The 25,846-nt window shown below is 53.0% G+C and overlaps 9 protein-coding genes across 9 annotated transcripts; 3 read left to right on the top strand and 6 right to left on the bottom strand.

The window, feature by feature from the left end:
• Positions 1–56: 56 nt before the first annotated feature.
• CKB1 (casein kinase 2 regulatory subunit) lies at positions 57–1,166 on the top strand (the record flags this gene model as incomplete). Its single annotated transcript, XM_051449421.1, has 1 exon — positions 57–1,166. The coding sequence occupies one exon, from the start codon at positions 57–59 to the stop codon at positions 1,164–1,166; it is 1,110 nt and encodes a 369-aa protein (XP_051299275.1).
• Positions 1,167–2,013: 847 nt separating this feature from the next.
• Positions 2,014–3,851, bottom strand: AMT1 (ammonium transporter Amt1; the record flags this gene model as incomplete). Its single annotated transcript, XM_051449422.1, has 6 exons — positions 2,014–2,196; positions 2,261–2,504; positions 2,558–3,232; positions 3,285–3,539; positions 3,602–3,666; positions 3,738–3,851. 6 exons carry the CDS (start codon positions 3,849–3,851, stop codon positions 2,014–2,016), a joined length of 1,536 nt encoding a protein of 511 aa, XP_051299276.1.
• A 2,470-nt stretch (positions 3,852–6,321) lies between these two features.
• Positions 6,322–7,559, bottom strand: J4E86_008915 (uncharacterized protein; the record flags this gene model as incomplete). The annotated part of the gene is made up of 3 exons (XM_051449423.1): positions 6,322–6,512; positions 6,566–7,462; positions 7,514–7,559. The coding sequence occupies 3 exons, from the start codon at positions 7,557–7,559 to the stop codon at positions 6,322–6,324; spliced, it is 1,134 nt and encodes a 377-aa protein (XP_051299277.1).
• A 1,060-nt stretch (positions 7,560–8,619) lies between these two features.
• J4E86_008916 (uncharacterized protein) lies at positions 8,620–10,667 on the top strand (the record flags this gene model as incomplete). Its single annotated transcript, XM_051449424.1, has 3 exons — positions 8,620–8,828; positions 8,929–10,136; positions 10,207–10,667. The coding sequence occupies 3 exons, from the start codon at positions 8,620–8,622 to the stop codon at positions 10,665–10,667; spliced, it is 1,878 nt and encodes a 625-aa protein (XP_051299278.1).
• A 222-nt stretch (positions 10,668–10,889) lies between these two features.
• J4E86_008917 (uncharacterized protein) lies at positions 10,890–11,576 on the bottom strand (the record flags this gene model as incomplete). The annotated part of the gene is made up of 1 exon (XM_051449425.1): positions 10,890–11,576. The coding sequence occupies one exon, from the start codon at positions 11,574–11,576 to the stop codon at positions 10,890–10,892; it is 687 nt and encodes a 228-aa protein (XP_051299279.1).
• A 939-nt stretch (positions 11,577–12,515) lies between these two features.
• On the bottom strand, positions 12,516–15,647 carry J4E86_008918 (uncharacterized protein; the record flags this gene model as incomplete). The annotated part of the gene is made up of 4 exons (XM_051449426.1): positions 12,516–14,243; positions 14,421–14,929; positions 14,981–15,156; positions 15,403–15,647. The coding sequence occupies 4 exons, from the start codon at positions 15,645–15,647 to the stop codon at positions 12,516–12,518; spliced, it is 2,658 nt and encodes an 885-aa protein (XP_051299280.1).
• Positions 15,648–18,468: 2,821 nt separating this feature from the next.
• On the bottom strand, positions 18,469–19,950 carry J4E86_008919 (uncharacterized protein; the record flags this gene model as incomplete). The annotated part of the gene is made up of 4 exons (XM_051449427.1): positions 18,469–18,611; positions 18,662–19,035; positions 19,088–19,572; positions 19,621–19,950. The coding sequence occupies 4 exons, from the start codon at positions 19,948–19,950 to the stop codon at positions 18,469–18,471; spliced, it is 1,332 nt and encodes a 443-aa protein (XP_051299281.1).
• Positions 19,951–20,961: 1,011 nt separating this feature from the next.
• J4E86_008920 (uncharacterized protein) lies at positions 20,962–23,466 on the bottom strand (the record flags this gene model as incomplete). The annotated part of the gene is made up of 4 exons (XM_051449428.1): positions 20,962–21,096; positions 21,152–21,979; positions 22,030–23,268; positions 23,320–23,466. 4 exons carry the CDS (start codon positions 23,464–23,466, stop codon positions 20,962–20,964), a joined length of 2,349 nt encoding a protein of 782 aa, XP_051299282.1.
• A 183-nt stretch (positions 23,467–23,649) lies between these two features.
• Positions 23,650–25,523, top strand: J4E86_008921 (uncharacterized protein; the record flags this gene model as incomplete). Its single annotated transcript, XM_051449429.1, has 4 exons — positions 23,650–23,833; positions 23,893–24,159; positions 24,208–25,315; positions 25,367–25,523. 4 exons carry the CDS (start codon positions 23,650–23,652, stop codon positions 25,521–25,523), a joined length of 1,716 nt encoding a protein of 571 aa, XP_051299283.1.
• Between the last annotated feature and the right edge of the window lie 323 nt (positions 25,524–25,846).

Here is a 25,846-nt window from a genome sequence, read left to right on the forward strand (position 1 = left end):
TCATAACCTGAGCCGCGTCTAGACAGCGGCCCCGACGCCCTTACAACCCAGACAGCATGTCGTCCTCTTCGCAGGTGACCGAGTCGTGGATCGCGTCCTTCTGCGGGCTATTGGGTCACGAGTACTTCGCCGAGGTGTCAGAAGACTTCATCGAGGATGATTTCAACCTGACGGGCCTGCAATCGCAGGTGCCCATGTACAAGGAAGCTCTGGAGATGATACTGGACGTGGAGCCGGAGGACGACGAGGACGAGGAAGACGAGGAGGAAGAAGAGGATGAGGAAGACGAGATACTGGGCGATGAGCGAGCACCGGGCTACCGACGGGCTGGCGACCGAAGACATCTCCGCATAGCCTCTGATCTTAGTGTGATAGAGAGCTCCGCCGAGCTGCTCTACGGCCTCATACATCAGCGCTACATCACCTCGCGACCAGGCATACAGCAGATGGCTGAAAAGTACGAGCTCCAGCACTTTGGCACCTGCCCGCGCGTAAACTGCAACTCGTGCAAAGTCCTGCCAGTCGGCCTCAACGACAGCCCTGGCCACGAGACAGTCAAGCTGTTCTGCCCTTCCTGCCTAGACGTATATACCCCGCCCAACTCGCGCTTCCAGACCGTCGACGGAGCTTTCTTCGGCACCACCTTCCCCTCGCTCTTCTTCATGACCTTTACCGACCTTGACATTGGCGGCGGGCTGCGCAACAACGCGTCAAACACAGTCGATGCCCTACAACAATTACAATCGCAAAGCACCGACGGCAAGTCGCGGAATACCACACCCTCAAACGTCACCTCGATCAACGGCGTCGCACCGCACAACCTCGCCCCCGGCCTCGGCACAGGCAGCATCTACGAACCGCGCATCTACGGCTTCCGCGTCAGCGAGCGCGCACGATCAGGGCCGCGGATGAAATGGTTACGGATGCGGCCCACGGACGTCACCGAGCTCGACGAGACGAGAAGATACTGGGAAGAACATGACGAGGACGCAGACCGGCCCGACGACGACGACCTCAACATGGTCGACGTAGCAGAAGGCGGCAAAGGCGCGCCAGTAGACCGAAGAAAGAAGGCAATCCGCACACGACGACGGCCGACAAACGGCTCAAACGCCGGAGGGGGCAGCCCCATGGACACGAACGGTGTCGGCGCAGCGGCGGGCTAGATGTCCGAGCCGCGCTTTGTCAATCGTGACCCCCTGCATGCCGTGATAAGACATGGTGAATGGTACGAAGAGGGCTGATGCCCAGATGGCGGGGAAACACACAATACACATTACTATGGCCTTTGCAGCCCCCCGCAAATGAGAAAAGGGCGCGAGTCAAAATGGAGAGGGGGCATCATGTGCACTTGAGTTTGGCTTAGTCTCAAAGAACGTCCCTCTTTCTTCCTCTCTTTCTTCATCGTCACTAGTTTCACGCTTTTCACACTACAAAGGAAAGGAGCATGGTGGGTTTGGGACTCTTGCGTCGAGGTTAGTTCTTTTTCTTGTTCAAGTATTGTTCGGAGACGTATGAAGGGTGGTGGAGTGGGGGGTTTTATAGCAGATTCTTGGTATACTGAGTGAATGAGCTTGGATGCCGAAATAAGAATCTTAAGAGTTTACCTGTTCGTGGTTCTTGGTTTTTGATGTGCGGAGTTGGTGCTGTGGGTGATGCTTAGACGAGCATGGAGAAGCCATTGCTGGTAATTTTGGGCATGCCATTGGGGAGTACTATGCGCTGTTGATCGCACATGACATGCTTATACGATGCTCACAACTGTCACCAGGGTCAACGAGGAACATAATCATTAACAGCGTATTCAACATCTACAAAAGCAGGGCTATTACCGTCTACCCTCAAGTCATAGCTAAGGCTACCCATCCTCACCAACCCAATCATTTACATCATCCATCCATACCCTCCTTAAATACATACATACACATACACAGCATGTCAAACCGACGTGCACAGAAAGAAAATTGGTATAGAGCGATTAACAAGTGAAAACGCAAAGCAACAACAAAGGCTTTATGCGCGATGAGCCCATTCCGCGAGCTGATTCGCCGAATCAACAGAGTCTTGATTCTTCTCGTGGTGGCTCGTCATGGCCATGCCTGCGCCGTGTCCTTCGAGGGAATGCGTCGACATGCCTTCATCGATGATGTCGTCGTCGGGAATTTTGACTTCGCGCGTGAGCTCGACGTAGTCGTACTGTAGGTGTGTTAGTGATGTGTTCTTCAGATAACGTGTGTTTGGTTTGAGATGTTGAACTTACAGCGAACTCGCCAATCTCGACGTCGTCGATACCGGCGGCTTCTTCTTCTTCAGTTGCACGCAGTCTGAAGGCGGGGATGAAGCGGCCGATGAAGTCGAGGGCGCCGAGAATGAGGCAGGTGCCTAGGAAGGAGTAGGCGCCGCCGGTGAAGGAGTCGGCGAGTTGGTAGCCGAGTTGGATCCAGTGGTGGTTGAGCCATCCGCCGTCGATGACGGTGTATCCATCAAGATGCGCTATGTAGTCACTATGTGGTTGTTAGTAATGGGTCATTTGAGAATGATGTCGTACATGACTTACGCAGCGAAGAAGGCCGTGAGGATGTTTCCGATGAAACCACCGACGCCGTGAACCGCAAAAATGTCGAGAGCGTCATCGCAGCGCAGGAAGTACTTGAGCTTAGTCGCGTAGTTGCAAGCGACACCCCCGCATACACCGAACACCACCGCAGCCCAGGCTGGAACGTATCCGGAACCAGGAGTAATGCAGACGAGACCAGCGATGACACCAGAGCAGAATCCAACAGTGGACCACTTGCGTTCGAGACGGTAGTCAACCAGGCACCATGTGATACCACCGACACAAGCAGCAAGGTTGGTGCATACAGCCGCCATGACAGCGCGAAGGTTGGCAGACAGCGCAGAACCAGCGTTGAAACCGAACCAGCCCACCCAGAGAAACACGGTGCCGATAACGATGTGCGTGACGTTGTGGGGACGGTAGTTGAGCTCCTGGGTACCGTGACCACTTCGCTTTCCGAGCATGTACGAGTAGGCGAGGGCAGCACATCCGGAAGCGATATGGACGGGAGTTCCGCCGGCAAAGTCCAAGCCACCCATCTGAAAGACCCATCCGGATGGGTTCCAGGTCCAGCACGCAATCGGGTCGTAGATAATCGTCGTCCAGACAAACATGTAGATGATGCAAGGTAGCATGCGTCCTCGCTCGGCCACGGCTCCAACCGCAAGTGCAACACTGCATATTAAGTTAGCTTGGACTCCATGGTTTCAACATGCGGTGAACATACGTGATGGCAGCGAACATGCCCTGGTAGACACAGAACATGAGATCGGGAATCCGCGGGCTTCCCACCGAAGGCGCACCCAACACATTCATCAAACCGAAGTTATCCAGTGCGCCAATGTACTTGCCAGCCTTGTGCGAAAAGGCTAGAGAGTAACCCCAGAAGAACCATTGAAAAGAAACGACCGCGGTCGCCATGACAGACAGCCATAGTAGCGATAGCGCCGACTTTCTTCGCGCCAATCCGGAGTAAAAGAATCTGCAATTCTGTTAGGCTCGTATACATGATAATGCATGTGCCAGGAAGAATGGTTTACTGACCCTACACCCGGTATCATGAGAAGCACGAGGGCGGTTGATGTAATCATCCAAGCGATGTCGCCGGGCTAGAAACATGGCAGGTTAGCCCCGCGTTACTCCAAAACCTTAACAAGTTCCCGTAGCCAGAATAACTCACGTTGTAGAACACATTGAGATTGTATAACCTCGAATCGCCGCCCGTGGCATCTGTGGTATTACCAAACGGCTCCAGAGGGAGTGTGGGGTCCAATCCCGAAGATACTGGATCCATGATGCCGTGTGTTCCCGGGTCCTCGTCGCTCTTTGCGACTTAAATGCTTCTTGTAATGTATCGCGGTATGTGTATGTTGTATGCGCAGTTTGTGACGAAAATCCGAAAAGACGTAGGAGGGATCGATATAAAACTCCAGAAGATGGGTTCGTAGAGAAGGGAAGGGATGATGCGCGTGCGCAAGCAAAGTGAGGATTGGACGATCGCTACACGATCAGGGATCTCCAAGACTGCAGTTGAACCTTGGCGTCCGCCCCAGTATCTGCGTAGCTCGAACAAGCCAAAAAGTAAAGGTGTCGCTGCTGGGAGGAGGAACGCGCAAACAAAAGTTGCATGTGCAAACGGTGCTAAATATGTGTTATAGGCGAGAGTGGCTTGGGTGGTGGACACGCTCACAACCAACAATCAATGGAACCGAGGGGTCGGTGGTGGACTATATGGGTATGCGTAAGAAACAAGAGAGCATCCAAGCTTCAGTTGGCTTCCGTCCGCAGTGGAATAGGCGATGCCGCTTTGATAATCTCCTAGCAAACCGGCATGAACATCCCCCTCTCTCCCGAATGCACAAACGCCACGGGCGGTGGGGTGTCTGATAGCTGCTGTTGACGGGTGGGCACTGGGATGGGCAATGGCCGCCCCAAGCCAGGCCCTGTCAGCCAATGTCCGACTACGGGTGCGTCGCTAAGCCAAAATGCAGAACTGCAGGGTGCCGCCCACACTTGGGACGGGGCGGAAACGACGGAGGCCCTTGAGAGGCGCTGGGCCTGTTGCGGCTGTCGAACCACACGTGTGGGATGACCTCAGGGCTGTGTGTGATCGATTGCCGCAAGGCCTGGATGCGATCATTTGGTTCCACCACCCTGTGGAGCAGCTCGCGGTGATCTTGTGCCACGGTTTGGTATCTCTTTTCTTGATCGACATGGGATGCACTTGTTCGCTTCATCTTGTCAGACTTACCAAGTCCTGGGGTCACATCAGGCAATGCGTTAACTGAGCCCCTCTGCACAGCTCGTTCGCTATCAGCGCAATGATTCGAAAACATTGTTCAGAGCTTGGGAGAGTTGTTGATGCAAGGGTAGTGATAACGTGAGGGCGGCTGATAGGCTGCGTTCATGCTTGGAGTTCAGAAACAAGTCCAGGCCATCCCTGGCCTGACATCTTCCGGGGCTGGGCGAGTCCCCTTTCGGTAAGGTGCGTAATTAGCGTAGACATGGCGATCAGAGACTCCATGCAGCATGTCGTTCCCGAGTACGGGATAAGGGATATTGGTGTCTTGAGCTTACGGTTTGTGGTGTGATCACTCTGTTAGAGTTTACAAGTAGTTCATTCCCAAGTGTTTCAGACTTCAGTCACTCCGGCTGCCGTCGGAAATGGCCTAGGAATCCCTTATCTCCCCCGTTCTCTCAATCCCACGCCCAGGCCTGCCGGCGACGCTACCCACATCCCGCGACTCCCTCCGCAGCCGCCTCCAACATCCATCAGATGCAACATGCAGGTCCAACGGGGATCCTCACCCCTGGCGTCATCTCACCATAATTATGTCCAAGTCTAGAATAGCATCACACCATGCTGCTGCATTCATTGTTCGCCTCGTCTACCGCAATCGTCTTGCCTGCATTGAACCATCTTGCTTTTACCTGCGCCATGCGCCGCTATCCCTGAGATTCACCGATAACTGTCGCGGCTGGGTGCAGGCGACGATGATGCTCAGCCTGAATTATGGACCCTGTCACTGCCCTATCTGTGCATTTGGCAGTGAGTATTCATGTATGGCAGTTGGTAGGGTGCGATATGGCCGCAAAGTACCGAGATCATGGCTATTGGTACGTGAGAAACAGGGACAATGAGCTGAGACTGTTGAGATGTGGGTATAAGGCTTCCAATTGGTCTCGTCAGGAAGGCTCTTGAGCTTTCATTTGAGGAACTTCTCTAGGCATTATCGCGGAGATGTTTCCATCTCTTGGGCTTGATTGTGCTGCCAACTAATTGCACCGAGTCTTTCGGATGCCAAATGATCCTCCAATGCTACGGGCTCGGCCGACGCTTTGGCAGGTGAGTAATCAGCAGAACTAATACCGCACGCATGGCTGTTGAAACGTCTGTGTCGACGGCAAAAGGATCATGCCGCCGTGAACTGAACACTGCGTTGAGAGATCTCCCCACATAGAGTTGCAAGCGCGCGTGGTATCATAGAGCCACTTGCGTAGGCGAGGCTTCGGAGAACAAAGTATGCTGGCACGGTTTCCGATTCGAAGGGGAAGGCTGTCGTACAGCCGTCCTAGTGGCTCAATACGCCTACCGTCAAAGTCTCCACATTCCCCATAAACGTGGGCAAATTTGCGTCTTTCTGTGGAACTAGCCTACGCCACGGGCCGGGGAATGTAGCAGATATGCATACACGTCCGAGAAAGGTGTAACGCGGTAAATCATGGGATCTGGTGGGATGGATTCCAGATCCGAGATCAGTATCTCAACCATGGAGTGGAGTACCAGATCCTACAGGAGTGTTTGCCCCTGGTGTTGCAGAATCCGTCCCGGCCTTCTTCTTCTTTTTCTTTTTGCGTGGTATCAATGCCGGCGGGTTCATGACAGCACTGCGCAGCGATAGATAGGAGCCGCACGTCAGGCACAGGTTATCAGGAAGATCCGGGTTGCAGAAGACTGATGGAGGTTAGCACTGTGTTGAGTGGGATGGCATGTTCGATTTGGCTTACTGCTTAAGCACACACTGCAGACAAAACCGATGTCAACAACCCTCCTATGGCAGAAACACGCCGCACGGAAATCGACACCGCCGGCGCTAGGAACTATGAGGCTTGTCCGCGCTGTTACATCTGGTAAGAATGCCATCATCAGATATTGTAGCAGGCCCTCTGGGCGATCCGGCTTCATGTATATACCTCCAGTCGCATCGCTTGCTTGCTGCAGCAGCACAGTGTCGCCAGCCAATTTCAAGATATCTATAGGTATTCGCTTTCTTTGTGCGGCAAAGATGGAGTTCATGACGGGTATGTACTGGTTGGCAAGGTCGCCGGATACGGATACGATGAGGATGCGAGATGTGAGGGGCACGCGGTCGACGTGGGTGTTTTCCGAGTCGGCGAGTGCCGCGAGAGATGTGCTCTCAGCGGAGGCGGCCGTGGGAGCATGCAGGATGGTCTGCTTGTTGATGTGGGTAAGGGCCATTGAGAGGGCACCGCCGATGAGCGTGGTTGGTGTTGCTTCCAGATGGCTCTCTTTCGTCTCGTTGAGTAGTTTGGCAAAGTTGCGTAGGATGGCACTTTCTACAACTGCGAACGGCCGGTACTTGTTCGCACTCTCTGCCATATGGCCTTCCTTGTCCTTTCCATGTCCATTCGTCTGTGCATGCCCATTTGTATGCCCACCCCGTAGTTGAGGCTGCGGCTCCGCAGGAGTTGGATAGAGAAATGTCGTCTTATGCGAATGTGAAGCTATCACGGCAACTTCATTGGCGTTTCCCGAGGCCAAGTGCGCGTTGATGAAGACGAGGATGTTGGCTAGGGCGGCCGAAAGTGAGAGGGTCGAGGATAGATGCGCCCACGCATGCGGGTTGGTATCGAGCACGATCGCAAGCAATGACGGCGGCGGGGCTGGGAAGTATTAGTCACGTCCGTATTAGCTGAGGTATTCCAGCAGCATGCCTTCGTCTGTCTTGACGTGACGGTCGGAACCGTCGATGGTATTCATTGCGCTGGAACGTCCTTCTCTGCGCAGATTCGAGGTGACAACTTCCTATTCAAGGACAGTACATGGTTCAGGAAGGCGAACAAATCTTCCTCAAAAGGTCCAACTTGTTGGTGTAGAGGGTCTAGCTGTTGCTGAATTCAGTTGATGAGGTCAACTCGGAAGTTCGCGACCGCCTAACATTATGCGCCCGTGCGCTACCCGCGTCAGCACGTGAGAGCGTTACACCTGGGCAAGCAAGACCTCCTACTTGTTTGGGTAACTATTGAGCACCACTACATGACTTGAAGGCAGCCTGTAGAGATCTCTGTCCAAGAAAACGATCATCGAGCTTGTTCTGTAGAACGGGTCTTGTTATTGGCTACATGTCAGCCAGCGGCGCAGCCATAGACTTGTGGCTTACCAGACCCATATATTGTTCAGCCTCGTTGCATACATAAACGACGTGACTTCCCGCCTGGCCTGAAATCTATAGATGTATTGTATTTGCCAAATTACAAGATTGACAGCGAACGTCTCTCATCCATGGCTCGAGAGTGCTGCTACTCAACCTTGAGAGAGGATCAAGAGGTATCAATTGGCTGACCTATCGGCTATGCAGTCTTGCAGAAAGAGACGGAAGTGAGTTTCAGCTTGTGCGGAGGTATGGTCATGAACATGTGAATCCTTCAGAGACAGGACAAATCGCGGAATACCAAGGTCGCCGATATGTCCGTCGTTACATGACGTGCCATCTCGCAAAGCTAACGCGTTCATGCCAATCTACCGAGGCTCAGGACATAGTTTCGCCCCACGCGATGCACTATGGAGGACGAACGTCCCGTCCATTGGCAAGATGGTTCTCCATCAAGGGACTGCTGTCATGTCAACTTCATCTTCACATGCGATCGACTCTCCGAGGTCTTCACCAGCTCGACCACCGAATAAGGCGCCCGGCTAAAGTTTAATCTCGACGAAGCTGTCGTCGGACTCATAATCACGCCTCGTACGCTGCGTTGAAGCTCAAGGCGAACCTTTGGACGTCTGCGTATACAGCCTCTCAGCAACCCGACTGCTTGCGAAGATGATCACCGAGTCTATAAGACGTGTTAATGGCTACGAGAAGGATGCCTACACATATTACCCCGTCATCATTGTCGGTGCAGGCGCATCTGGCATTGCTATGGCCTGCCAGCTGAAGCAGCAACTTGGATTTGATCAGTTTCGCGTATTCGATCGGCAAGCAGGCATTGGAGGAACCTGGTGGATCAATCGGTACCCCGGTGTCGCTTGGTAAGTCCGCGATCTCCCCGAAGACATGCAGGTGGTCACAACCAGGGTCTCCGTATTCAGCCGCCACCGTGCCACAAACACGAGACTAACAGCCACACAGCGATATACCCGCCGTCTTCTACTCCTTCAGCTTCGCCCAAAACCCCAGTTGGTCCTCGTTCCACCCGCCCGGCAAAGAAATCGTACGCTACTACCACGAAGTATGCGAGAAATACCGCATCACGGACAAATTCGAGCTCAACACGGATATTGAAAGTTGCAAATGGCTAGAAGACGAGCAGCTATGGCAGGTTACTCTCCGTCGCATGATCTCAGGCATGGGCGACCTGTCAGCAAAGGATCGTATGAAGATCGCGCAAGAAAAAGGCGAACATGCCGTATACTCGGAGACGGAAGTTGTGAAAGCCAAGGTTGTGCTTAGCTGTGTGGGAGGACTGGTCGAACCCAGGGGCTGGCCTGACGAAATCAAGGGTATCGAAAACTTCAAGGGCAAAATGTTCCATTCGGCGAGGTGGGATGAAAGCGTCGACTTCACAGACAAGAACGTCGTCGTTGTCGGCACTGGATGTAGCAGCGCGCAACTCGTTCCTCCTCTACCCCACGCGCCTTACAACGCCACAAAGGTCACTCAGTTGATGAGATCACCACCGTGGGTCACTCCAGCTGTTCACGCGCCTGGTGGTGATGAATGGTGGGAGAAGAATGGCCCCAAGCTGATGAAGAACATACCGGGCCTCAAAGAGCTGTTGCGTTTCATCATCTTCGCCACGGCAGAATCAGGCTTCCTCAAGATCTTCCCCAACACACCATACGCTAACAAACAGCGGAAACTCTACGAAGAGAAGGTCCTCCAGAACATGCGCAAACGCACTCCAGAAAAGTACTGGGAGATTCTAACACCAGACTACGGCGTGGGTTGCAAACGACGCATCTTCGACAAGCGATGGCTCCGCAGCCTGAATGATCCAAAGATCGAGCTGACTACCCAGCCGATGAACAGAGTCACAGAGCATGGTGTTGTCATCGGTCCGGGGGCAACGTATCCAAAGGACGCGAAGGAAGAAGACTACCCCGAGCGAGAAATCCTCGCCGATGTCATCATCCTCGCCAACGGCTTCGACACAACGCGCTGGCTCCACCCCCTCAAAGTCATCGGCAAAGGCGGAAAAGACCTAGTCCAAGTAATGGAAGAACGAGGAGGCGCTCAAGCCTACCAAGGCACAGCTGTCGACGGCTTCCCCAACTTCATGATGATCTTTGGACCCAACACTGCAACTGGGCACTCCAGCGTCGTCATGGCAAGTGAGAGTACGTCTAAGCCCTCCCAACTAACGCTCACCGTTATTCATACCAAGAACGTTACTAACACAAACCCCAGACATGGTAAACTACTCCCTAAACTTCATCCGCCTCCTCCTCCACAACGAAGCCCGCACAATCGACGTCAAGCACTCCGCCGAAGTCGCCTACACTGCCGAAATGCAACGCGCTCTCAAAAACACCGTCTGGCAGAGCGGCTGCTCAAGCTGGTATTTCACCGGCGACGGCTGGAACTCGACCGTGTATCCCTATACCCAGATTGAATTTTGGCGGAGGTGTACTTTTGTCAAGTGGAATGACTGGAATATAGAGTATACGCGCAAGGGCATTGTGAGGATGAGGGCGAGGAGGCTGGTTAGGGCGTTGGCGGTCGTGTTGGCTGTTGGGGGTGCGTGGAGGTTTTGGCGGAGTGGGTTGGGGGTTAGGGATATTGGGGCGCTGGTGAGAGGGGTTTTGGAGGGGGCTGTTAGGAATGTGAGGGAGGTGGGGGACATGGTCAGGAAGGCTGCCTTGGCTTGATGTGTTGGTATGGGTAGAACAGGGCTAAATCGTCTGGCATAATTGATAATATTCAGAAATTGGTCGAGAACTCCGGTGCGTCGGTTCACAAGATTGTCGAAAAGTCTTAACGTAATCAACAGTATTCCATTAATAGAGTTACGCCTTCCCATATTCTTCACTCCCAACAAAATTCTGTCTTTTGCGACAGCCAGAAAGAAAGACAAGACCATGCATCCAGCCTCAATACCCGTCGTTTTCATTTTCATTGTCCTGTCTACAAACATCTTCAAGTTCCATGGCACGCGCAACTCGACCACTGAAAGCCTCAATAAACAAGAGCTTTTCTTCAGCGCAGGGCCAGTTATAATGGTACACAACCCCAGCCCACACCCAGAACCCTGTTGGGCAGACGATGTGGATCTCCTCCACACTACCAAACTCCATGATTTCAGGTGAATCATCCGGGTCGTCTCGCTCAAACTTGAGGCGCTTGACGGCTGATGCGATGGAACTGTAATCGTAGAACGCAGAACGGCCGATGTCCAGCATATCGATACCGAGATCCAGCCAGACATAGCGCTGCTCAGTCTTGAGGCAGCCTGCCTTCTCGAGCTCTTCTCGCTGCTCATCCGGCGTGAAGAATTTCTCGATGAGGACTTCCGGCGCGTGGTTGTTTTCGAATTTCTTTACCACGTCAACTTCAAAGTGGACACGCTTGTACAATCCAAGGTTTCGCGCTTCCCGGCAGGAATGTAGTATGGCTGGTAGGGGCGTAGACGAGACCAGTTGGCCATACCTACCTAGGTAGGGTTGAGACCACTTATCTCGAACACGCCGCACGTCGACGGTACGTGGCTCGACGGTATCCTTCCAGATCTGCTCTCGGAGCTCGAGAGGAAGCCGTGGAAAGGGATGGAAAGTGGTCATGGTGTGGGATGGAGATGTACAGGACTTGAGCGCAGCCCGCGCGAAGTTCCTACTACTCAGGATTAGGCAACCGTGGCATCACGGGACTGGCACTTGAAGTTCAGCCGCCTTCGCGACCACGAAATATACATTGATTGATTACATCTCGAAGAACTTGAAAGATATCTTGTGTAGGATAGTAACTGAGTGTGCTAGCGCTACCGCTAATAGATCCGTGGATGGTTTGGAAAGAGACAACAATTTTGCCCGTCTGCTGTTAGTAGGTAAGCTAGACTACTGGTACGTAAATATCCATCGATCCAGGAATACCAGCAAAACTCCTTTCACACAATCGCTACTGTATGCCGCATCATCCCGACCCCACAAACGTCATTTAGATATCCCATCTCCGGACCTTCCTCCGGATCATAGAATCCTGGGGTCTAGCTCCAAGCCCTCGCGAATAGACTCCATCCGACGCGCCATTTTAGTCTACCCCATCCGAATACCAGGGCTAGTCAGCGGTAAATTCTGGACCGGACTAGGCTCCGCTGGTGATTTCCGATGTGGTGTGCCATTTTGCATTAGACATGCATATCAAACGGTATGTGTGTGCCGAGCTAGTTAGAGTATAAGCATCGTGATTCACAGTCACCTGCATGGTCAGGAAAGCTTGAAATGAAAGATCATGTGTATATTTCAATTCATAACGTCATGCAGGATAACATGTTCCAGGAGCCAACGTCTTTCCTGATCGCTGACCTCCGTGTTTTCCTAATCCAATCCAATCCAGTTCCCTTGGTCATTATCTGATAGAAAGATTTACGTAGAAGCAGAGGACAAGGAAATGGATATCTTCGCAGAGAACAATGCCACAGATCCAATGAAATCCAGTGATAAAACTTTTCCGTTCCGTGAAAGAAAATCGTGACATCATACTCGATGGTTGAGATGGTCGTCTTATGCCTCAGCGGTAAGATCGTTACCAGTGTTCAGCCAGTCTACATCTCCTAGTCCACCTGAGATGCCCATGTTGGCGTCAAGAGCTGAGTCGTCGAAGTTGAAGGCCTCGCCGACTGCATCCAAGTTGAGCAGCTGATCGAAATCGCCGTCATCAAACTCGTTGTTTAATGGCAGGCTAGAGAATAGCATCTCGTCGTCCTGGTGGTGGTTGATATTATTGGTGAATGGATTTGCAGGAAGGTCCATCGTACTCCACTTATTGAAAGCCATCGAGTTCAGGTTGTCGTGTGTGTGCGAGTCCGACGCAGAAGCCGTGATGCCGTCCATGTGTGATTTGTCGGCAATAGTGATGCTGGGCATATGCTCGTGATCGGACTCTGGTGGCGTAGATGCGAGGAATGTTTCGAGACGGCGAGCGACTTCCTCATCCGTGACATTAGGCTGGTCGTGCTGCTTCTCGAGAGCGTGCATGTTGGTGGTGCCGTTGTCTGGCGGCGGTGTCAATGTTGAAGGACGTAGGTTCTGTGTTCCTGTAGTCGCGTTGTTGATCATCTCCATTCGCCTTCCAGCGTCTACAAGATCTTCGACTGTAGTGACCGGCGAAGGCTTGGCCATTGGCGTCGCTGGAGCGGCTGACACAGGAGCAACATGGATACCTGCCTTGCGGATAGCGGCTTCCAGAAAGGCTACTGAATAGTCGGCGGCAGCGTAGAGATCCCGCAGTTTACCCATAACAGCCATGCACTGGCAGAAGCCACGTAGAGAAGTTCGACGGGTCTCCTCCTCTGGAGCCTTGATGTCGAGGAGGTGGATGATGATTGCTGGTAGCAGAACCGTAACACCTGTGGTCGGTAGGTATTTGACGAGACCACCCACGTCTAGACGCTGAGCTATCGATGTGATTGCTGAAGCAGCCCGGCGGACATTACGGCGCGAGACATCGAGCAATTCAGACTCAACATTCTCCTTTGTCGGAGCGCTGGCTGGGCCGCCTTGTGAATTTGGTAGAACCTGCGGCCGATGCAACGCTGACAACGTGGTGAAGAAGACCATGTGCAGTAGTGACCTTGCAAGATCGATGGCTGCTTCGCCGCTGGGCGTGTCCGTGTACTTAGCTTCTTCTGGAAGCTCTGATACCCATTTTTGGAGCTCTTCATCGCAGGCCTTGACCTCACTAGTTTCGGGATCTAGTTTCTTCGGTAGCAGCATCATGGTTGTACGGTCATTTTGTAGGCCGTGGTTGTTGTTCAATACGCAGTATTGCTTAGAAAGCACATGGGATATGCACAGACACAGCCTAGCCTTCTCAATGCACATGATAGCTAGTTGTCGCTGCGCATCCACATCCCTCGCAATACGGCAGTCAGCTGGCAGGCAAGTGATCGAATCCGGGAGAGGTGCAATCTCAAAGTCATCCAACGTCAGCATGGGCACGTCGAAGTCCTCGGTCTTTATCCTTGTAGGGCGTCGCATGCCAAGTGCAATAAGTCGGTCGCGCATGTAGGTTGACCACCATATCCGCTTCCACAACTTCACGCGCTTGCTGTCCAGGTTGGTGTTGTCCGGATTCCGATGTAATCCGATGGTGTGAGCAACCGATGTAGCGACGCCCATCCAGTGCCAGGTGTCTTTCTGGTCATCGGGAGTTTCGTAATAATACGTCAGCAACAACAGTGCTTGGACTAGTGAAACGCGATCGGACTCATAATCAAAGTCGTACAAGATCTGGTGGCAGAGTTAGCACGGTGTTCACATGTTATCGGCCCATTGTAGGTCCGTCGATTTTCACATGTCGGCATGTCCTCGGAAAATCGGTGTGTCCGAATCACCCCGATAGTGTTTGGGTCTAGTCGGCCAAAGCCCATGACTTGCCAAGGCATCCGAAGAAGGGTCTCAACTTACTCTAGTCTTCTGGAAGAAGTCTTTGCGCGCGTCCTTCCGAGTAGCGTAGCCCGCTGTGCGCAAGTGTTCCATATCAACAAACGCCGATCCGGCGAACATGACGGCCTGGAACAGGATCAAGCTGACTTTTCCTTTGCTTCCGTCTCGTTTGTCAACCATCGACAAGAAATCATGCAGATCCAGAAGTGGCATATAGGGATGGACAAATTCGACGTATGCGCGAAGCATTTCACCGCGAAGATTTCCCTTTGGTACGGTCAAGGCACCTTTCTTCTCCAGATAGGCGATCTCGTCAGGTCCGATTTTCGCCGGGAGAGGTTTGATGAATCGGGGTAGCTCTCCAGGGGCGGGTTTCTGTGGTATGCTTCCAAAGAAGGGTGCTCGTGGTTCATTGGAAAACGGCGAAAACGGTAGTGTGGGCAAGCCATTAATTTGTGACGTGATGGAAAGTCGGCGCTGGATATCTGAGATACTGGCGACGGAGTTGATACGATGGCCATGACTTTGGTCTGTGTTGAGATTAGCCCAGTACGACTGATGCCGTGATGCAGTAATCATACATATTGAGTGAGGCACGTGCTCATCTCGCCTTGATTCCGCCTCATGTGATCCTCGCGACGAGCTTCGGTTCAAGGTTTGCGCACCGTCCAGCGCGTCACGCGATGCGATTTTGCGCGTCGCAGGTGCAGTCGCGCTTGCGTTTTCTGTGGCTTGGTCGTCATCTTTGCTCCATTTCCTGCAGCTGTCAGTAGTCGTACGAGGCGCACATTTGGTGTGGGTGCATCAACAGCCATTGGCTGAAATGCTCTCGGTGATTGTGATAGGTGCAGCGCAGCACAAGTGGCTAGGCCAGAAATACCGAGCTCCCAGCCGACGTTGGATGACGAAATCGATGGAACATGCCATATCGAAATTGTTGATCAAACGATAAAGCGTTTTGTTTGTGGAGACGTCGGATATTGCACGGGAATGTGGAACTAACTTTTTGCGCCTGCTCTCCGACACAATGCACTCGACTTCGTCCAGTCTGCAGTTTGTGCAAGGAGCGCCATGCTCCGTGACATTGCATCGCACTTTGCGAGCTCGACAACACTGACACGCTTTTGAAGCCCTCCTCTTTACTGAACGCCCGGTTCCATGTCCATCGAGGCCGGCCGCGGTGGCTTTTCGTTTCGGTGCTTGGATTTCGTTGTGATGGTCGGACGGAGATGCAGAGTAATCAGACATGGCTACGAGATGTGGATGTCTGGAGTCTGCGTTGAAGGCACGATGGGTTGCAAATAGCGTTGACAATTCCTACCACACGCGAGGGGCCTGCGGGGGTCCGAAGATTATAAAGACCACAATTCGCGAGAGTGGATTGCATGCCAGGGCTAGTCGTGTGCTAGGACACACAGACAAGCCGCGCTTCACATGGTGCGTTTTAACGCTCATGACGCCGCCTCCGTCCCCACTGGGGATCGTTAGTTAGTACCCCAGTCCCCCAGATGCGGCTGGTCGGCGCTTTATCCTTGGCGACTAAGACGCCGATGCCTTTCGGATGTCATCGGGACAAAGCCCGCTCCTGGATACAAACGCGTATCCGCAACGTCAGCTGCTTGACCAGTCCTTGTGCACGGGTAAGTTGCCGCGGTTCTTGCATTCGCTCAAGCCGACGATGGCCTGTACAACTGGCAGCCTGTGAATGCCAAGAGCACGCTCCCTCCGACTACTACGGACGCATGGCACGCGAGTACCAGGTGTCTTTGACACCCAAGCTCGAGTCATGATTGTTGTGGGGTGCACGGCACTTTGCGATTCACGTTGCGTCCCACAAACGCAAGGACAAGCCAGGCGTAGGATCATCGCTGTAGAGTGCGGAAATGAATATCCCAGGGACGGCGCGATTGGTGTCTATGAGCGGAATGCCATGACCAAGCCAGACAGCTCTGGATCCTATAGCCGAAGTGCTAGCCGTCTCGGGTGCACGTGAGGACACATAGGCGTCCAAGTATGTTTGCGGCTTTTTGCCAATCGTACGGACAGGTCCATTGCCCCGACGCACTGCCCCAGTACACCCCAATAAAATCTGCATCGTGAACCTTAGTGGGCACGGTGCTTGCCGTCTTTTTTTGATCTGCTGAGAGCTGGCTGACCGCTCTGACAACAAACACAGCGCTCGGTGCACGGGAAAACATTGCGATGGATGACGTGAAGGCAAACTCTGAGAGGCTGCGCATCATGCAGTCGGCGCTCGGAGCAAAGGCTCTTCCAGCTGCATGGTCAGTGGTTGCGGTAAAGGTGTCAAAAATGGCACGCGTAGCGAACGACTGGAGGTTGATCTCTGGGCGTGCCAAAATTGCGGGGAACACGCCCTTTCCCCTCTCGGTGAAGTCTCGGACGACGCCATGCTGTTGCATGAGGCAGAGAACGCAACCACCAATCTGCAGTGATGCACACGTTCCATCCTTCCAGATTGCCCCTAGATGCTCGGCACCCTCATGCACCTCCCGCTCAATTTTTTCTCTGCATCGCGATCGTGATCGAGCGTCCGCGGCCGCAGCCCGAGCCTACCCGTCGGTACCTGTGACTTTCCCGGTCACTCAAACATCTGGGGCATTACACCCATCATCCTTACTACTACATTGGAAAGAAGCGAAGACCAGGTCAAGCCTTGATGCGCACGTCTAACGACACCATTTTAGCGGTCCCACGCGACATGATCTGCAGGGAAAGTAACTGTCGCACGACATGGTCTGGTTCATGAGCGTTCTCCGATGGCTGAGGCTCAATGTCTCTGCATGTACCAACCGTGTCATCACTGGAGAGTCAGATCTCACTGCCCCCTCCAGCTCCTTTGTTCAATGCGGGGCTTACCGCCACATCAGCATCTTTGGGAAAGGCATGCGTTGCAGGCATGATTAATATTCACCATCCAATCCTCGTGCGAGCTTTCGGCCGTTGGGACGGAATCAATTTCCGCTCAGGTCATCGGAAAAAGGCACTCAAATAAAGCCAACGAGGCTATGTCATGTCGGGCGACTAAAGATGCAGGACTGTCACTGTACGGAACCACTAAGTTTTGAGCTCCACTTTGAGAATCTGGAGTGAAGATCCCAAGGTCGGTGCATCATCGGTGCGGTAACTAGTAAGTAACCTGGCTGGTTCACGCTTCAGCTAGAAGTAGCGTGGATGGTCTCATCTGACAAAAGAATACAAGCTGGAAACACAAGGTGGTCTGAATTTGGCAAGAAACCCACAAGATGTATCTCGGTTGTATGTGTCTTCCATCTCAGTATCACATGGCAGACATGACCAAATCTCATCCAATGCGATCCAATCACGACTCCTCTGACCCACCACCATAGATGAGCTCACATTTCTGCTCAGCATCAGCAAGTGCACAAACAAAAAACAACCAAGGCAATGGAACGGTTAAGTAGTCACTTACAAGGTCGCTCGTACAAGTACCATGTTCTCCTCTCACTGGGTAACATCGATCCAACGTTGCCTGTTTACATTCGCATTCCTGTCAGGCCGTCAGCAAAGAACAATTACACTTCATCGGCACAACATTGTACATACAGCCTTCAATTCCAGCGGGCAGATCGGTGGCGGTCCACATGAACAAATAGGTAGAGTAGGTGGGGCTGGCGCTGGCGCTGCTAGGGAGACGGCCGCTAAGAGCACGGAGACGATGATGGCGGACTTCATTCTGGAGAAGCGGGCAACGTCAATGTCAAAGTAGCTTCAATGAATAAGTGTAGAGTTGAAATGGTTTATGGCACGATATATTTATATGTCGACCAGCTCTACTCGGGGCTTCACCATCTGACGTGATACCGTGTCAAGTCAAGAAAAGGCATATGAGACATTCAGCTCTCGCTGAGGAAAGCCCGAGTTACCGTTGCGAATAAGAGACCATATCTGGGTCTTGGACTGCGGCATAGAACTCAAATAGGAAAATGTGTTTAGCCAAGGGTATCGTGTAATGATCTTGGAACATCTGATGCTCGCAAATGAGATTGCATGACCGTCTAAGTCTAGATGCTGCTGATGTTTACCACATCTAAAGCTTCGATGATCCCTTCGGCCTCTCCATCGCCTTAGTCTTACTCTTGAAATTTTTGACGAGCTGTCTCACACCCAAGTCCAGCATGACGTCTTCCGCACCACCTGGTATCCTTATACCTGGAACCTCGCGGTATATCCCTAAGAACATGTTAGTTACTGCTTGTAATTCCGATACTCGCAATACTCACTCTCAATCAACTCTCCCTGTCCACTCTTCGTGTATCCATTTCCGCCAAATAGCAATTGCGCCGTTTGAGCGCATTCGTTCAGCACGATGCCGCTTTGTGCCTTGACCATGGCGGTCAGGCCACCCAATTCGATGTCTGCTGACGCCTTTGGTAGGTGTACCATTTGGTATACGAATTGCTCGACCCAAGCCCATTGTGACTCTAGCAGCGCACCGGCTTTTGCCAGACGGTGGCGTACGACGGGTTGTTCGACGAGTGGTTTGCCGAAAGCCTCGCGCTTGAGGACGTATTCCATTGCGGCGGAGAGGGCGACACGCGCTTGACGGGTTGCGCCGATCGCAATGCTGAGCCGTTCGTGGTTGAAGTTGGTCATGCTGTGAAGTTTCCCGTTAGCTAGAGTAATTCTTGAGACTGTCGTTATCTTACATGTACTTCATGCCCATACCCTCTTCTCCAATGAGATTCTCAACCGGCACTTTGACATCGTCAAGTTCTATGAAGGTCGTTCCTGCACTGACTTGACCGCCAACCTTCAGTCTGCGCATGTTTACTCCTGGGTTTCCTAACAAAGGCACGACCAACATGGACAGACCTGTGGGTCCAGGGCCACCGGTCCTAACAGCCATCGAAGAGTAACTTGACCAAATTCCGTTTGTGATCCACTTCTTGGTTCCGTTGACGATGTAGTGCTTTCCGTCGGGTGTCTTTGTAGCGGTCGTTGTGATGTTTGCGACGTCTGATCCGGCTTCGGGTTCGGTAATGGCAATGCAAGTTCGCTTCTTGCCGGTAAGGAGTTCGGGGAGGTAGCGCTCTTGGAGCTGCCTGCTGCCGTATTTGATAATGGGCGGTACACCGAAGGACATTCCTGTGGTAAGAGACCCAGCCGGTCCTGCAAGGCCGGTTCGCGCCATCTGGTACGGCTGTTAGTTGCGCTCAAACTGGGTGTTGGGAAATCCTACCTCATCGGCGTAGATCATGGTATGAATATAATCCCATTCCTCGACCTTGACGACACCCAGGATGTCATGAATTCCGAGCTTCTTCAGCCATTCCACTGGCAACGGGGCAGGTAGTGTCGGTAGCAGCATGCCTGCTTTCGCGAACGTCTCAAAGACATGCTCAGGCACAGTCTCCTCCGTATCCCATGCCAGAGAATTCTCCAGGAGATGCTCGTCCACGAATTTGCGACACGCTTTCTGCCATCTCAGATGCGTCTCCTTGTAGTATGGAGATGGTAGGCCGACGATGTAGGGCGGTTCGGAGAACGGGACGAAAGCTGTGGAAGACATTGCGATGTTATCGAGGCGAGCCGAAGGTAGAGTAGAAGATGCGAGCGACGGGGCTCTGCTGCGTGTAGACTACATGATGGTGTTGCGCTCGGTATATGGAGAGGAGAAGTGGAGTCCGGGGTAGCTTCAGGCCAGCCGAGGTTCGCCAGGATTACACGCTTCTGACATGTCATGAACCGACGACTACCAGATCGAGGCGCAAGCCACGCTCCTTGGCCCGAGAAATCTAGACAGTTTCAATTAACGCTAAAGGGACAAATGGAAAGACTATGTCGGTCTGCGCTTACATACGAACTTCGGTCCCGAGGGCTTGGACATTGGTGTTGCGCGCTGTTTGGCATGTAGTCCGAATCAGGCAAGTTGCCAAAAGCCGTCGATTGCGGGCGTCTGGAGAGTTACCACAGGTCATCTGCACAACGATTGTCACTGCACGTATGTAGGCACGCATGAATGCCTCCAGAGTACAGATCTCGGATGCGGCGACCTCTGTCAAACAAGCACGGAAACTTTATTATGTCAAGCTAGCAGGCATCGCGTACAACATAGAATTCGTTCCCAGTTTATGCCATAATCCACTCCAGTATGCATTTGCAGTGTCGACTCGACTACCAAATTCCGGATTGGGATACCAGTCAAATATAGTCTGGAGTATGCAGATTGGCAACGACTGCAATCACTTCGTACAACATGAGCATCGACTGTTGGATATTAATACTTTTCATCGTCGTCGAAGCAGACCATTGCCGCTGATATCAGAACGCACATCAAACATATGGTAGTTCAAAGATCATAGAGACTGGTAGTATTCTGGCTATTTTTTTAACGCACTCTACGAGGTGATTATGGTACATACTCTCAAGCTAAGGGTGTAATGGTAACGTAGCCGAGTAATCGAATGAATGTCAGAAACAAGGTACCGTAACTTACTCACATGTAGTTCCAGTTGTTGACTGGTTGGGGACGGTGAAGAGTCGTCTGTATCCTACGAGACGGGTGTATCAGCGAGAACTTCTAATCCTCCTCAATTTCACCTTCCTCGCTTCCACTGCGGAGGGCGCGGTCTTCTTCTTCCTTCTTAATCGTGCTGGCTGCCTCAGGAACAGGCGTCTTGGACTTGCGGTCAGGGCGTGGAGAGTAGCGAGCACGCTGTGACGAGGTTAGTGTCGTGTTCTCAATATATATGGGGCGTAATTTTGCGGACCTTTGTCTCACGATCGCGTTTGGAAGAGCTCTCGTCGCTTTCCCGACGGCGTCGAGCAGACGACGTGCGACCACCGCTGTCACCGTAGTCTAGCAGACTAACCGTGGCCTCACGAGGGTCGGCCCTGCTGACATAGGATCGCTCACGCTCGGCTTCACGCTCGCGGCGCTCACGTACGTAGTGATCACCGCCAGGGCTACGACGAGAACGCTCGTAACGATCGTCGTCTCGGCGCTCACGGCGCGGGGGAGGAGACAAGCCTGTACTGTCGTTGTTCCTGTAGCGCGCCTCCCTGTCCTGCACCGCACGACGGCGCTCTGCAGCATACGGGTCATGTTCAGGTGAGCGAGTTCGTGTACGATGACGACGATGAGAGTCAGAATGGCCATTGCGATACTCACGATCTCGGTCACGCCTGTCCCTACTACGATCACGGCCATCGCGCCTGCTCCGGTCTCTGCGATCGCTCTCCTTCTCCTTCAGGCGGGACATGAACTTGTCGAAGGCCGATTCGCGGAGGGTATCTGATTTCAGTGCGCGATACTCGTCTGTCTTTTCAACGCGGGGACGTACCACTTCCCAGGTGTCTGACAGCGACACCGGTGGGTCAAGATGCTTGATGACTGAGCGAAGCTTGTCCACAGTAGAGCGCTCGTTGTACTCTTCGTCTTGGCGGTCTTGTTCCTCGCGCTTCTTGACCTTCGCAAGGACGTAGTTGTATATGCTATGCATGGACTGTTCGTCAATATCAGCGGTGCGAGGATCTTTTCGCATAACGTTAAGGAAGTCTTCCACAGGGGTCGACGTGGTAACCTCGAAGCGTTGTTGCTAGTAGCACAGTTAGTCCAGTTTTAGTGGGGAGTTGGGGTTCAACATACCTCCAGTACATCAAGCGCCCTTCGGCGCAGGGTGCGGAACTTGCCCTCTTCCTCCTCCAGAGCATCACGGAATAGATCGAGTGGCGAGGATCCGCCCTGCCCAAGCATGGCTGTGTAGCGCGGTTCGTTCTCGATGTGACTGTGAATGTCCTTCCACTTGGTACCAGCGCGAAGCAAACCGTCCCTCCTAAGCTCGTCTAGAAGCTCGAGGAATGCATCACGGTTCTTGCGCTCGACGCGGTGCTTCTTGCGTCGCTCAGCTTGGACTTTGTCGTTGTGTTCGCGCTGGAGCTGCCTGATGTGCTTTTCGAATTGGTTCAAGACATCCATTCGAGTCAGAGTTTCGAACTTCTCGCTGTTGAACTCGTTGTTCTGCTCCAACTTTTCTTCAGCTGCCTGCCAACGCGTGAACGGCTCCAGGTCCAAGCCCTTCAGCAAGCCCATGACCTCATCGAGTGCAGAGCGCCTGCTCTCTGCCTCTTCCTCTTCGTGCGCCTTCTTCAAAGAGATGATGTATTCTTCGAACAGAGTCCTTCTCTCGTTGTCGTCCTTGGCTGAGCGGAAGATGGTTTCCTCTTCGATGATGGGCAGAGCAGTCTTCCAGCGTGTGTAGTACTTGATCTCGGGGTGCGAGCGCAGCATGGCGGTGAAGTCGGATCGTAGCTTGGCCTGGCGATCCTGCTCCTTGTGCTTCTCCTGGGCGCGCAAGTCTTCGCAGTACTTCTTGAAGGCCTCCTCGCGCTTCTCCGGCTCGGGAATGGCGCGCCAGTTGGGATCGTGGATACCGGCGCGGACGGCCTGCTGCCAGGTCCAGTCGGGCTGCACCTTCATCTGCCTGAGCACCTTCATGAATGCAGCCTCGGCTTCCTGCGGAGTAGAAAACTGCAGCTCGGTGCCGGTCGTGAAGCTGATGTTGGGGCGGTCGCCGCCAAAGCCAGATTCACGGTCGCGCTCGCGATCACGGTCACGGTCATCGCGGCGGTCGTGTCGGTCGGGGCGGTACTCGTCGCGTTCGGGGCGTCTGTTGTCGTATGAAGGCGCGTTCGAGGCTGGTCCCGTTGGCCATCCCGCAGGACCGGCAGGGGGCGGGCGCTGGTTCTGCAGGCTCTGCCTGTACTCGTCGATCTTCTTCTGGACGACTTCGGGAATCTCCCACGTAGTCTCGCTCGTGCCAGTCTTTGCGTAGTATCGCCTGCCGCCTGCTACGTGCGCAGTCCAGCCGGTGCCGGGGATTGCGCGCTTTTTAGCGTTAGTATTGTCTCGCTGTCGAATGATCATGAGATCAAGTACCTCTACATCGTCCTTGAGCTCGTCGGGCTTTTCCCACGTGGTTTGGTTGGTGGCTTTGTTGAAGTAGTACTCCTTGCCATCGGCTGCTGTCGCGACTGACCATACAGAAGCTTGAGCCATTGGCGGCGCGTAGGGTGGGCCGTTCATTGCGCCGGTTGTCGATGGTTGCGCGTGGGGATGGGTAAAGTCAGAACGCCTGTCTGCAAAGAAGTTGTGGAACTTACTGGCGCACGGACGGTTTGGGTAGCGCGAAAGCAGGACCCCTAGTTCAGGCACCACATTCACGTGTTCCTGCACATCTACCTTCACCTCGATTGTCCTGTGGAAATCATGGCAGACGATGAGGTGATACCACGCAGGAGCCTCGAGTTTGCCGAGAGCTCAGTGCTGGAAGCTGTGGTGCCTGCGAGTTCCGACATCGACATCAAGAGCGAGATCGACTCTTGGGATGGTGCAGCAGACGACAATGGTTCCATATTGCCGTTCCTAGCACAACGAAATGTGCTACTTCTCGGTACGTCTCCAACAATTCCCTACAATCAGCACGTCTCTTACTCATGCACAGGCCTTTAGATGAACTTTTAGCCGTATATGTTGTTTTCCAAACACCGCTGTTAGACGAAGCGACCTTGAAGTCGTACCTTGCAAGACTGGTGATCAACGTAGAGGCCTTCGCATTCAGTACGGTTCCCCCATCTGATCAAGATCCAAAATCTACGCCTCCCAAAGAAGTCATCTTCTCAGGTACCATCAATCACACAGATGAACCTACGGTTGTCAACCATGGTGAAGGGGACAGTGCTCATACCTATGTTATCTGGAAGGTAGATGTTTTCATAGGTGAGACAATCAGCCAATCTCTCATAGATCGTATCTAATCAACAGCAGCTCGCCCACAAGGCAGATTTCATAAGCCTGCAGTGTACTTCCAACCCACGGCCTCCTTCAAGCCAGAAGAAAAGCCTCAAAAAGACGCGTCAGAGGATGACTATCTCCCAAGTGGCGTACCCACACCCTTAAACCTGCTGCAGTCATTCGAGAATGATCCCGCTCTTGTCGGTGTCCATCCACGACTCTCAGCAATGCGTATCAGCAAGGTCACTCCAACTGCCCCTGCTGCAAAGGAAATGGCTCGACCGATTCGAAACGGACAAAGACCACTATTTCGTGTGCTGCCGCCTTTGATATGGAGGATACGTTATTCGAGGATTCAAGCATCAATAAGCGACCTGTCTTTAATGGCCTCTCTAGATCTGGAAGTCGCTCAATTCGCTACCTACGACGTCAGAATCAAAAAGGTCAGCCTGGCTTTGCATGGAGGCAAGGTTCAAGAGTTGAACGAAGAGCTGGATACCACGACGAGCCACAAACCTGGTGATCAGCTAACGTTTCTGTACAAGATCCGGCCTGATATTGGTACCGATGGAACACCAGCACTCGGGAGCAAGGGTCATTACTTAACGTTGAATGTTGAGGCAAATGTCACAATGTCCGATCATTGCCACCCAGACATTGCTATCGAGTGGAAGACACCCGTTGACTTTCCGTCAGAACAGGCGCTCAACTTGGCCAGGGCTAGTCGGCCGAGTAGCTCTACAACACAGAGCGCGAACGCAGCCAATCCCGACGCCCTTGTCACTCAAGATGCCCAAGATCAACCCGAACAGGATGCTTCCCACAACGACGTCAATGTCACCCTGACAGTGTCTGGGCCGCCTAGTGTCAAGGTTGGCGAGATCTTCACGTGGGATGTGTTTATAGTCAACCGATCGGACAAAACGCGAAGGCTGGCAGTTCTGGTCATCGCGAAAAGACCGAGAGACTCGGGGAAGCACAAGTCACATCCATCCGTCTCTTCTGTAGGCGGTCCTCGAGCGGACAAGAAAGAGTTGTTTGGAACGGCGGTCGTTGACGAAAATGTCGTGTACGCTAAGCAAAAGAGTGCGAGGACCGATACAGCGGACTTGATCTGCTTGACAACCGACATACGGCTCGGGTGAGTCGGATTAAGCAGAAGGGTCATAGAACGAATGGCTAACATGATCAGGCAACTCTCACCCGGCTCCTGCTACACGGCCGACCTCAAGTTTCTTGCGCTTTCAGCAGGAGTATTGTTCGTGGAATCGATACGAGTCGTTGATCTGGTCAGCAACGAAGCTGTCGATATTCATGATTTACCAAGTATTGTTGCTGTAGCCTCGTGAGCTCGCAACACTTCCTATAGCTTAGACTATCTTCAGTCAATGAAGCGTGCGATGCAGATAGTGTGTCACCCTTTTATGTTGCGCCGTTACTTGTAGTAGACCATGGACGGGGTCGTGTTTGTGACGCCGAGACACACTGTGGAGCTCAGCAGGCACTCAGCAGAGTGGAGCACAGATGCCACCACCGGATTCGGTCCAAGAGAAAGTGCTAGACATCCGGGCTCCCAACTTTACGTCTTGGACATAGCTCGATAGTACGAGCCATAGGCGCGCGGAACTAGGCTGATGCCAGCCGTCGCTTGATGTCTGAAACTCGTCATTGG

Source organism: Alternaria arbusti (genome assembly GCF_024043155.1).
Source record: "Alternaria arbusti strain BMP 1465 chromosome Unknown scaffold_15, whole genome shotgun sequence".
Classification (NCBI taxonomy): Eukaryota; Fungi; Ascomycota; class Dothideomycetes; order Pleosporales; family Pleosporaceae; genus Alternaria; species Alternaria arbusti.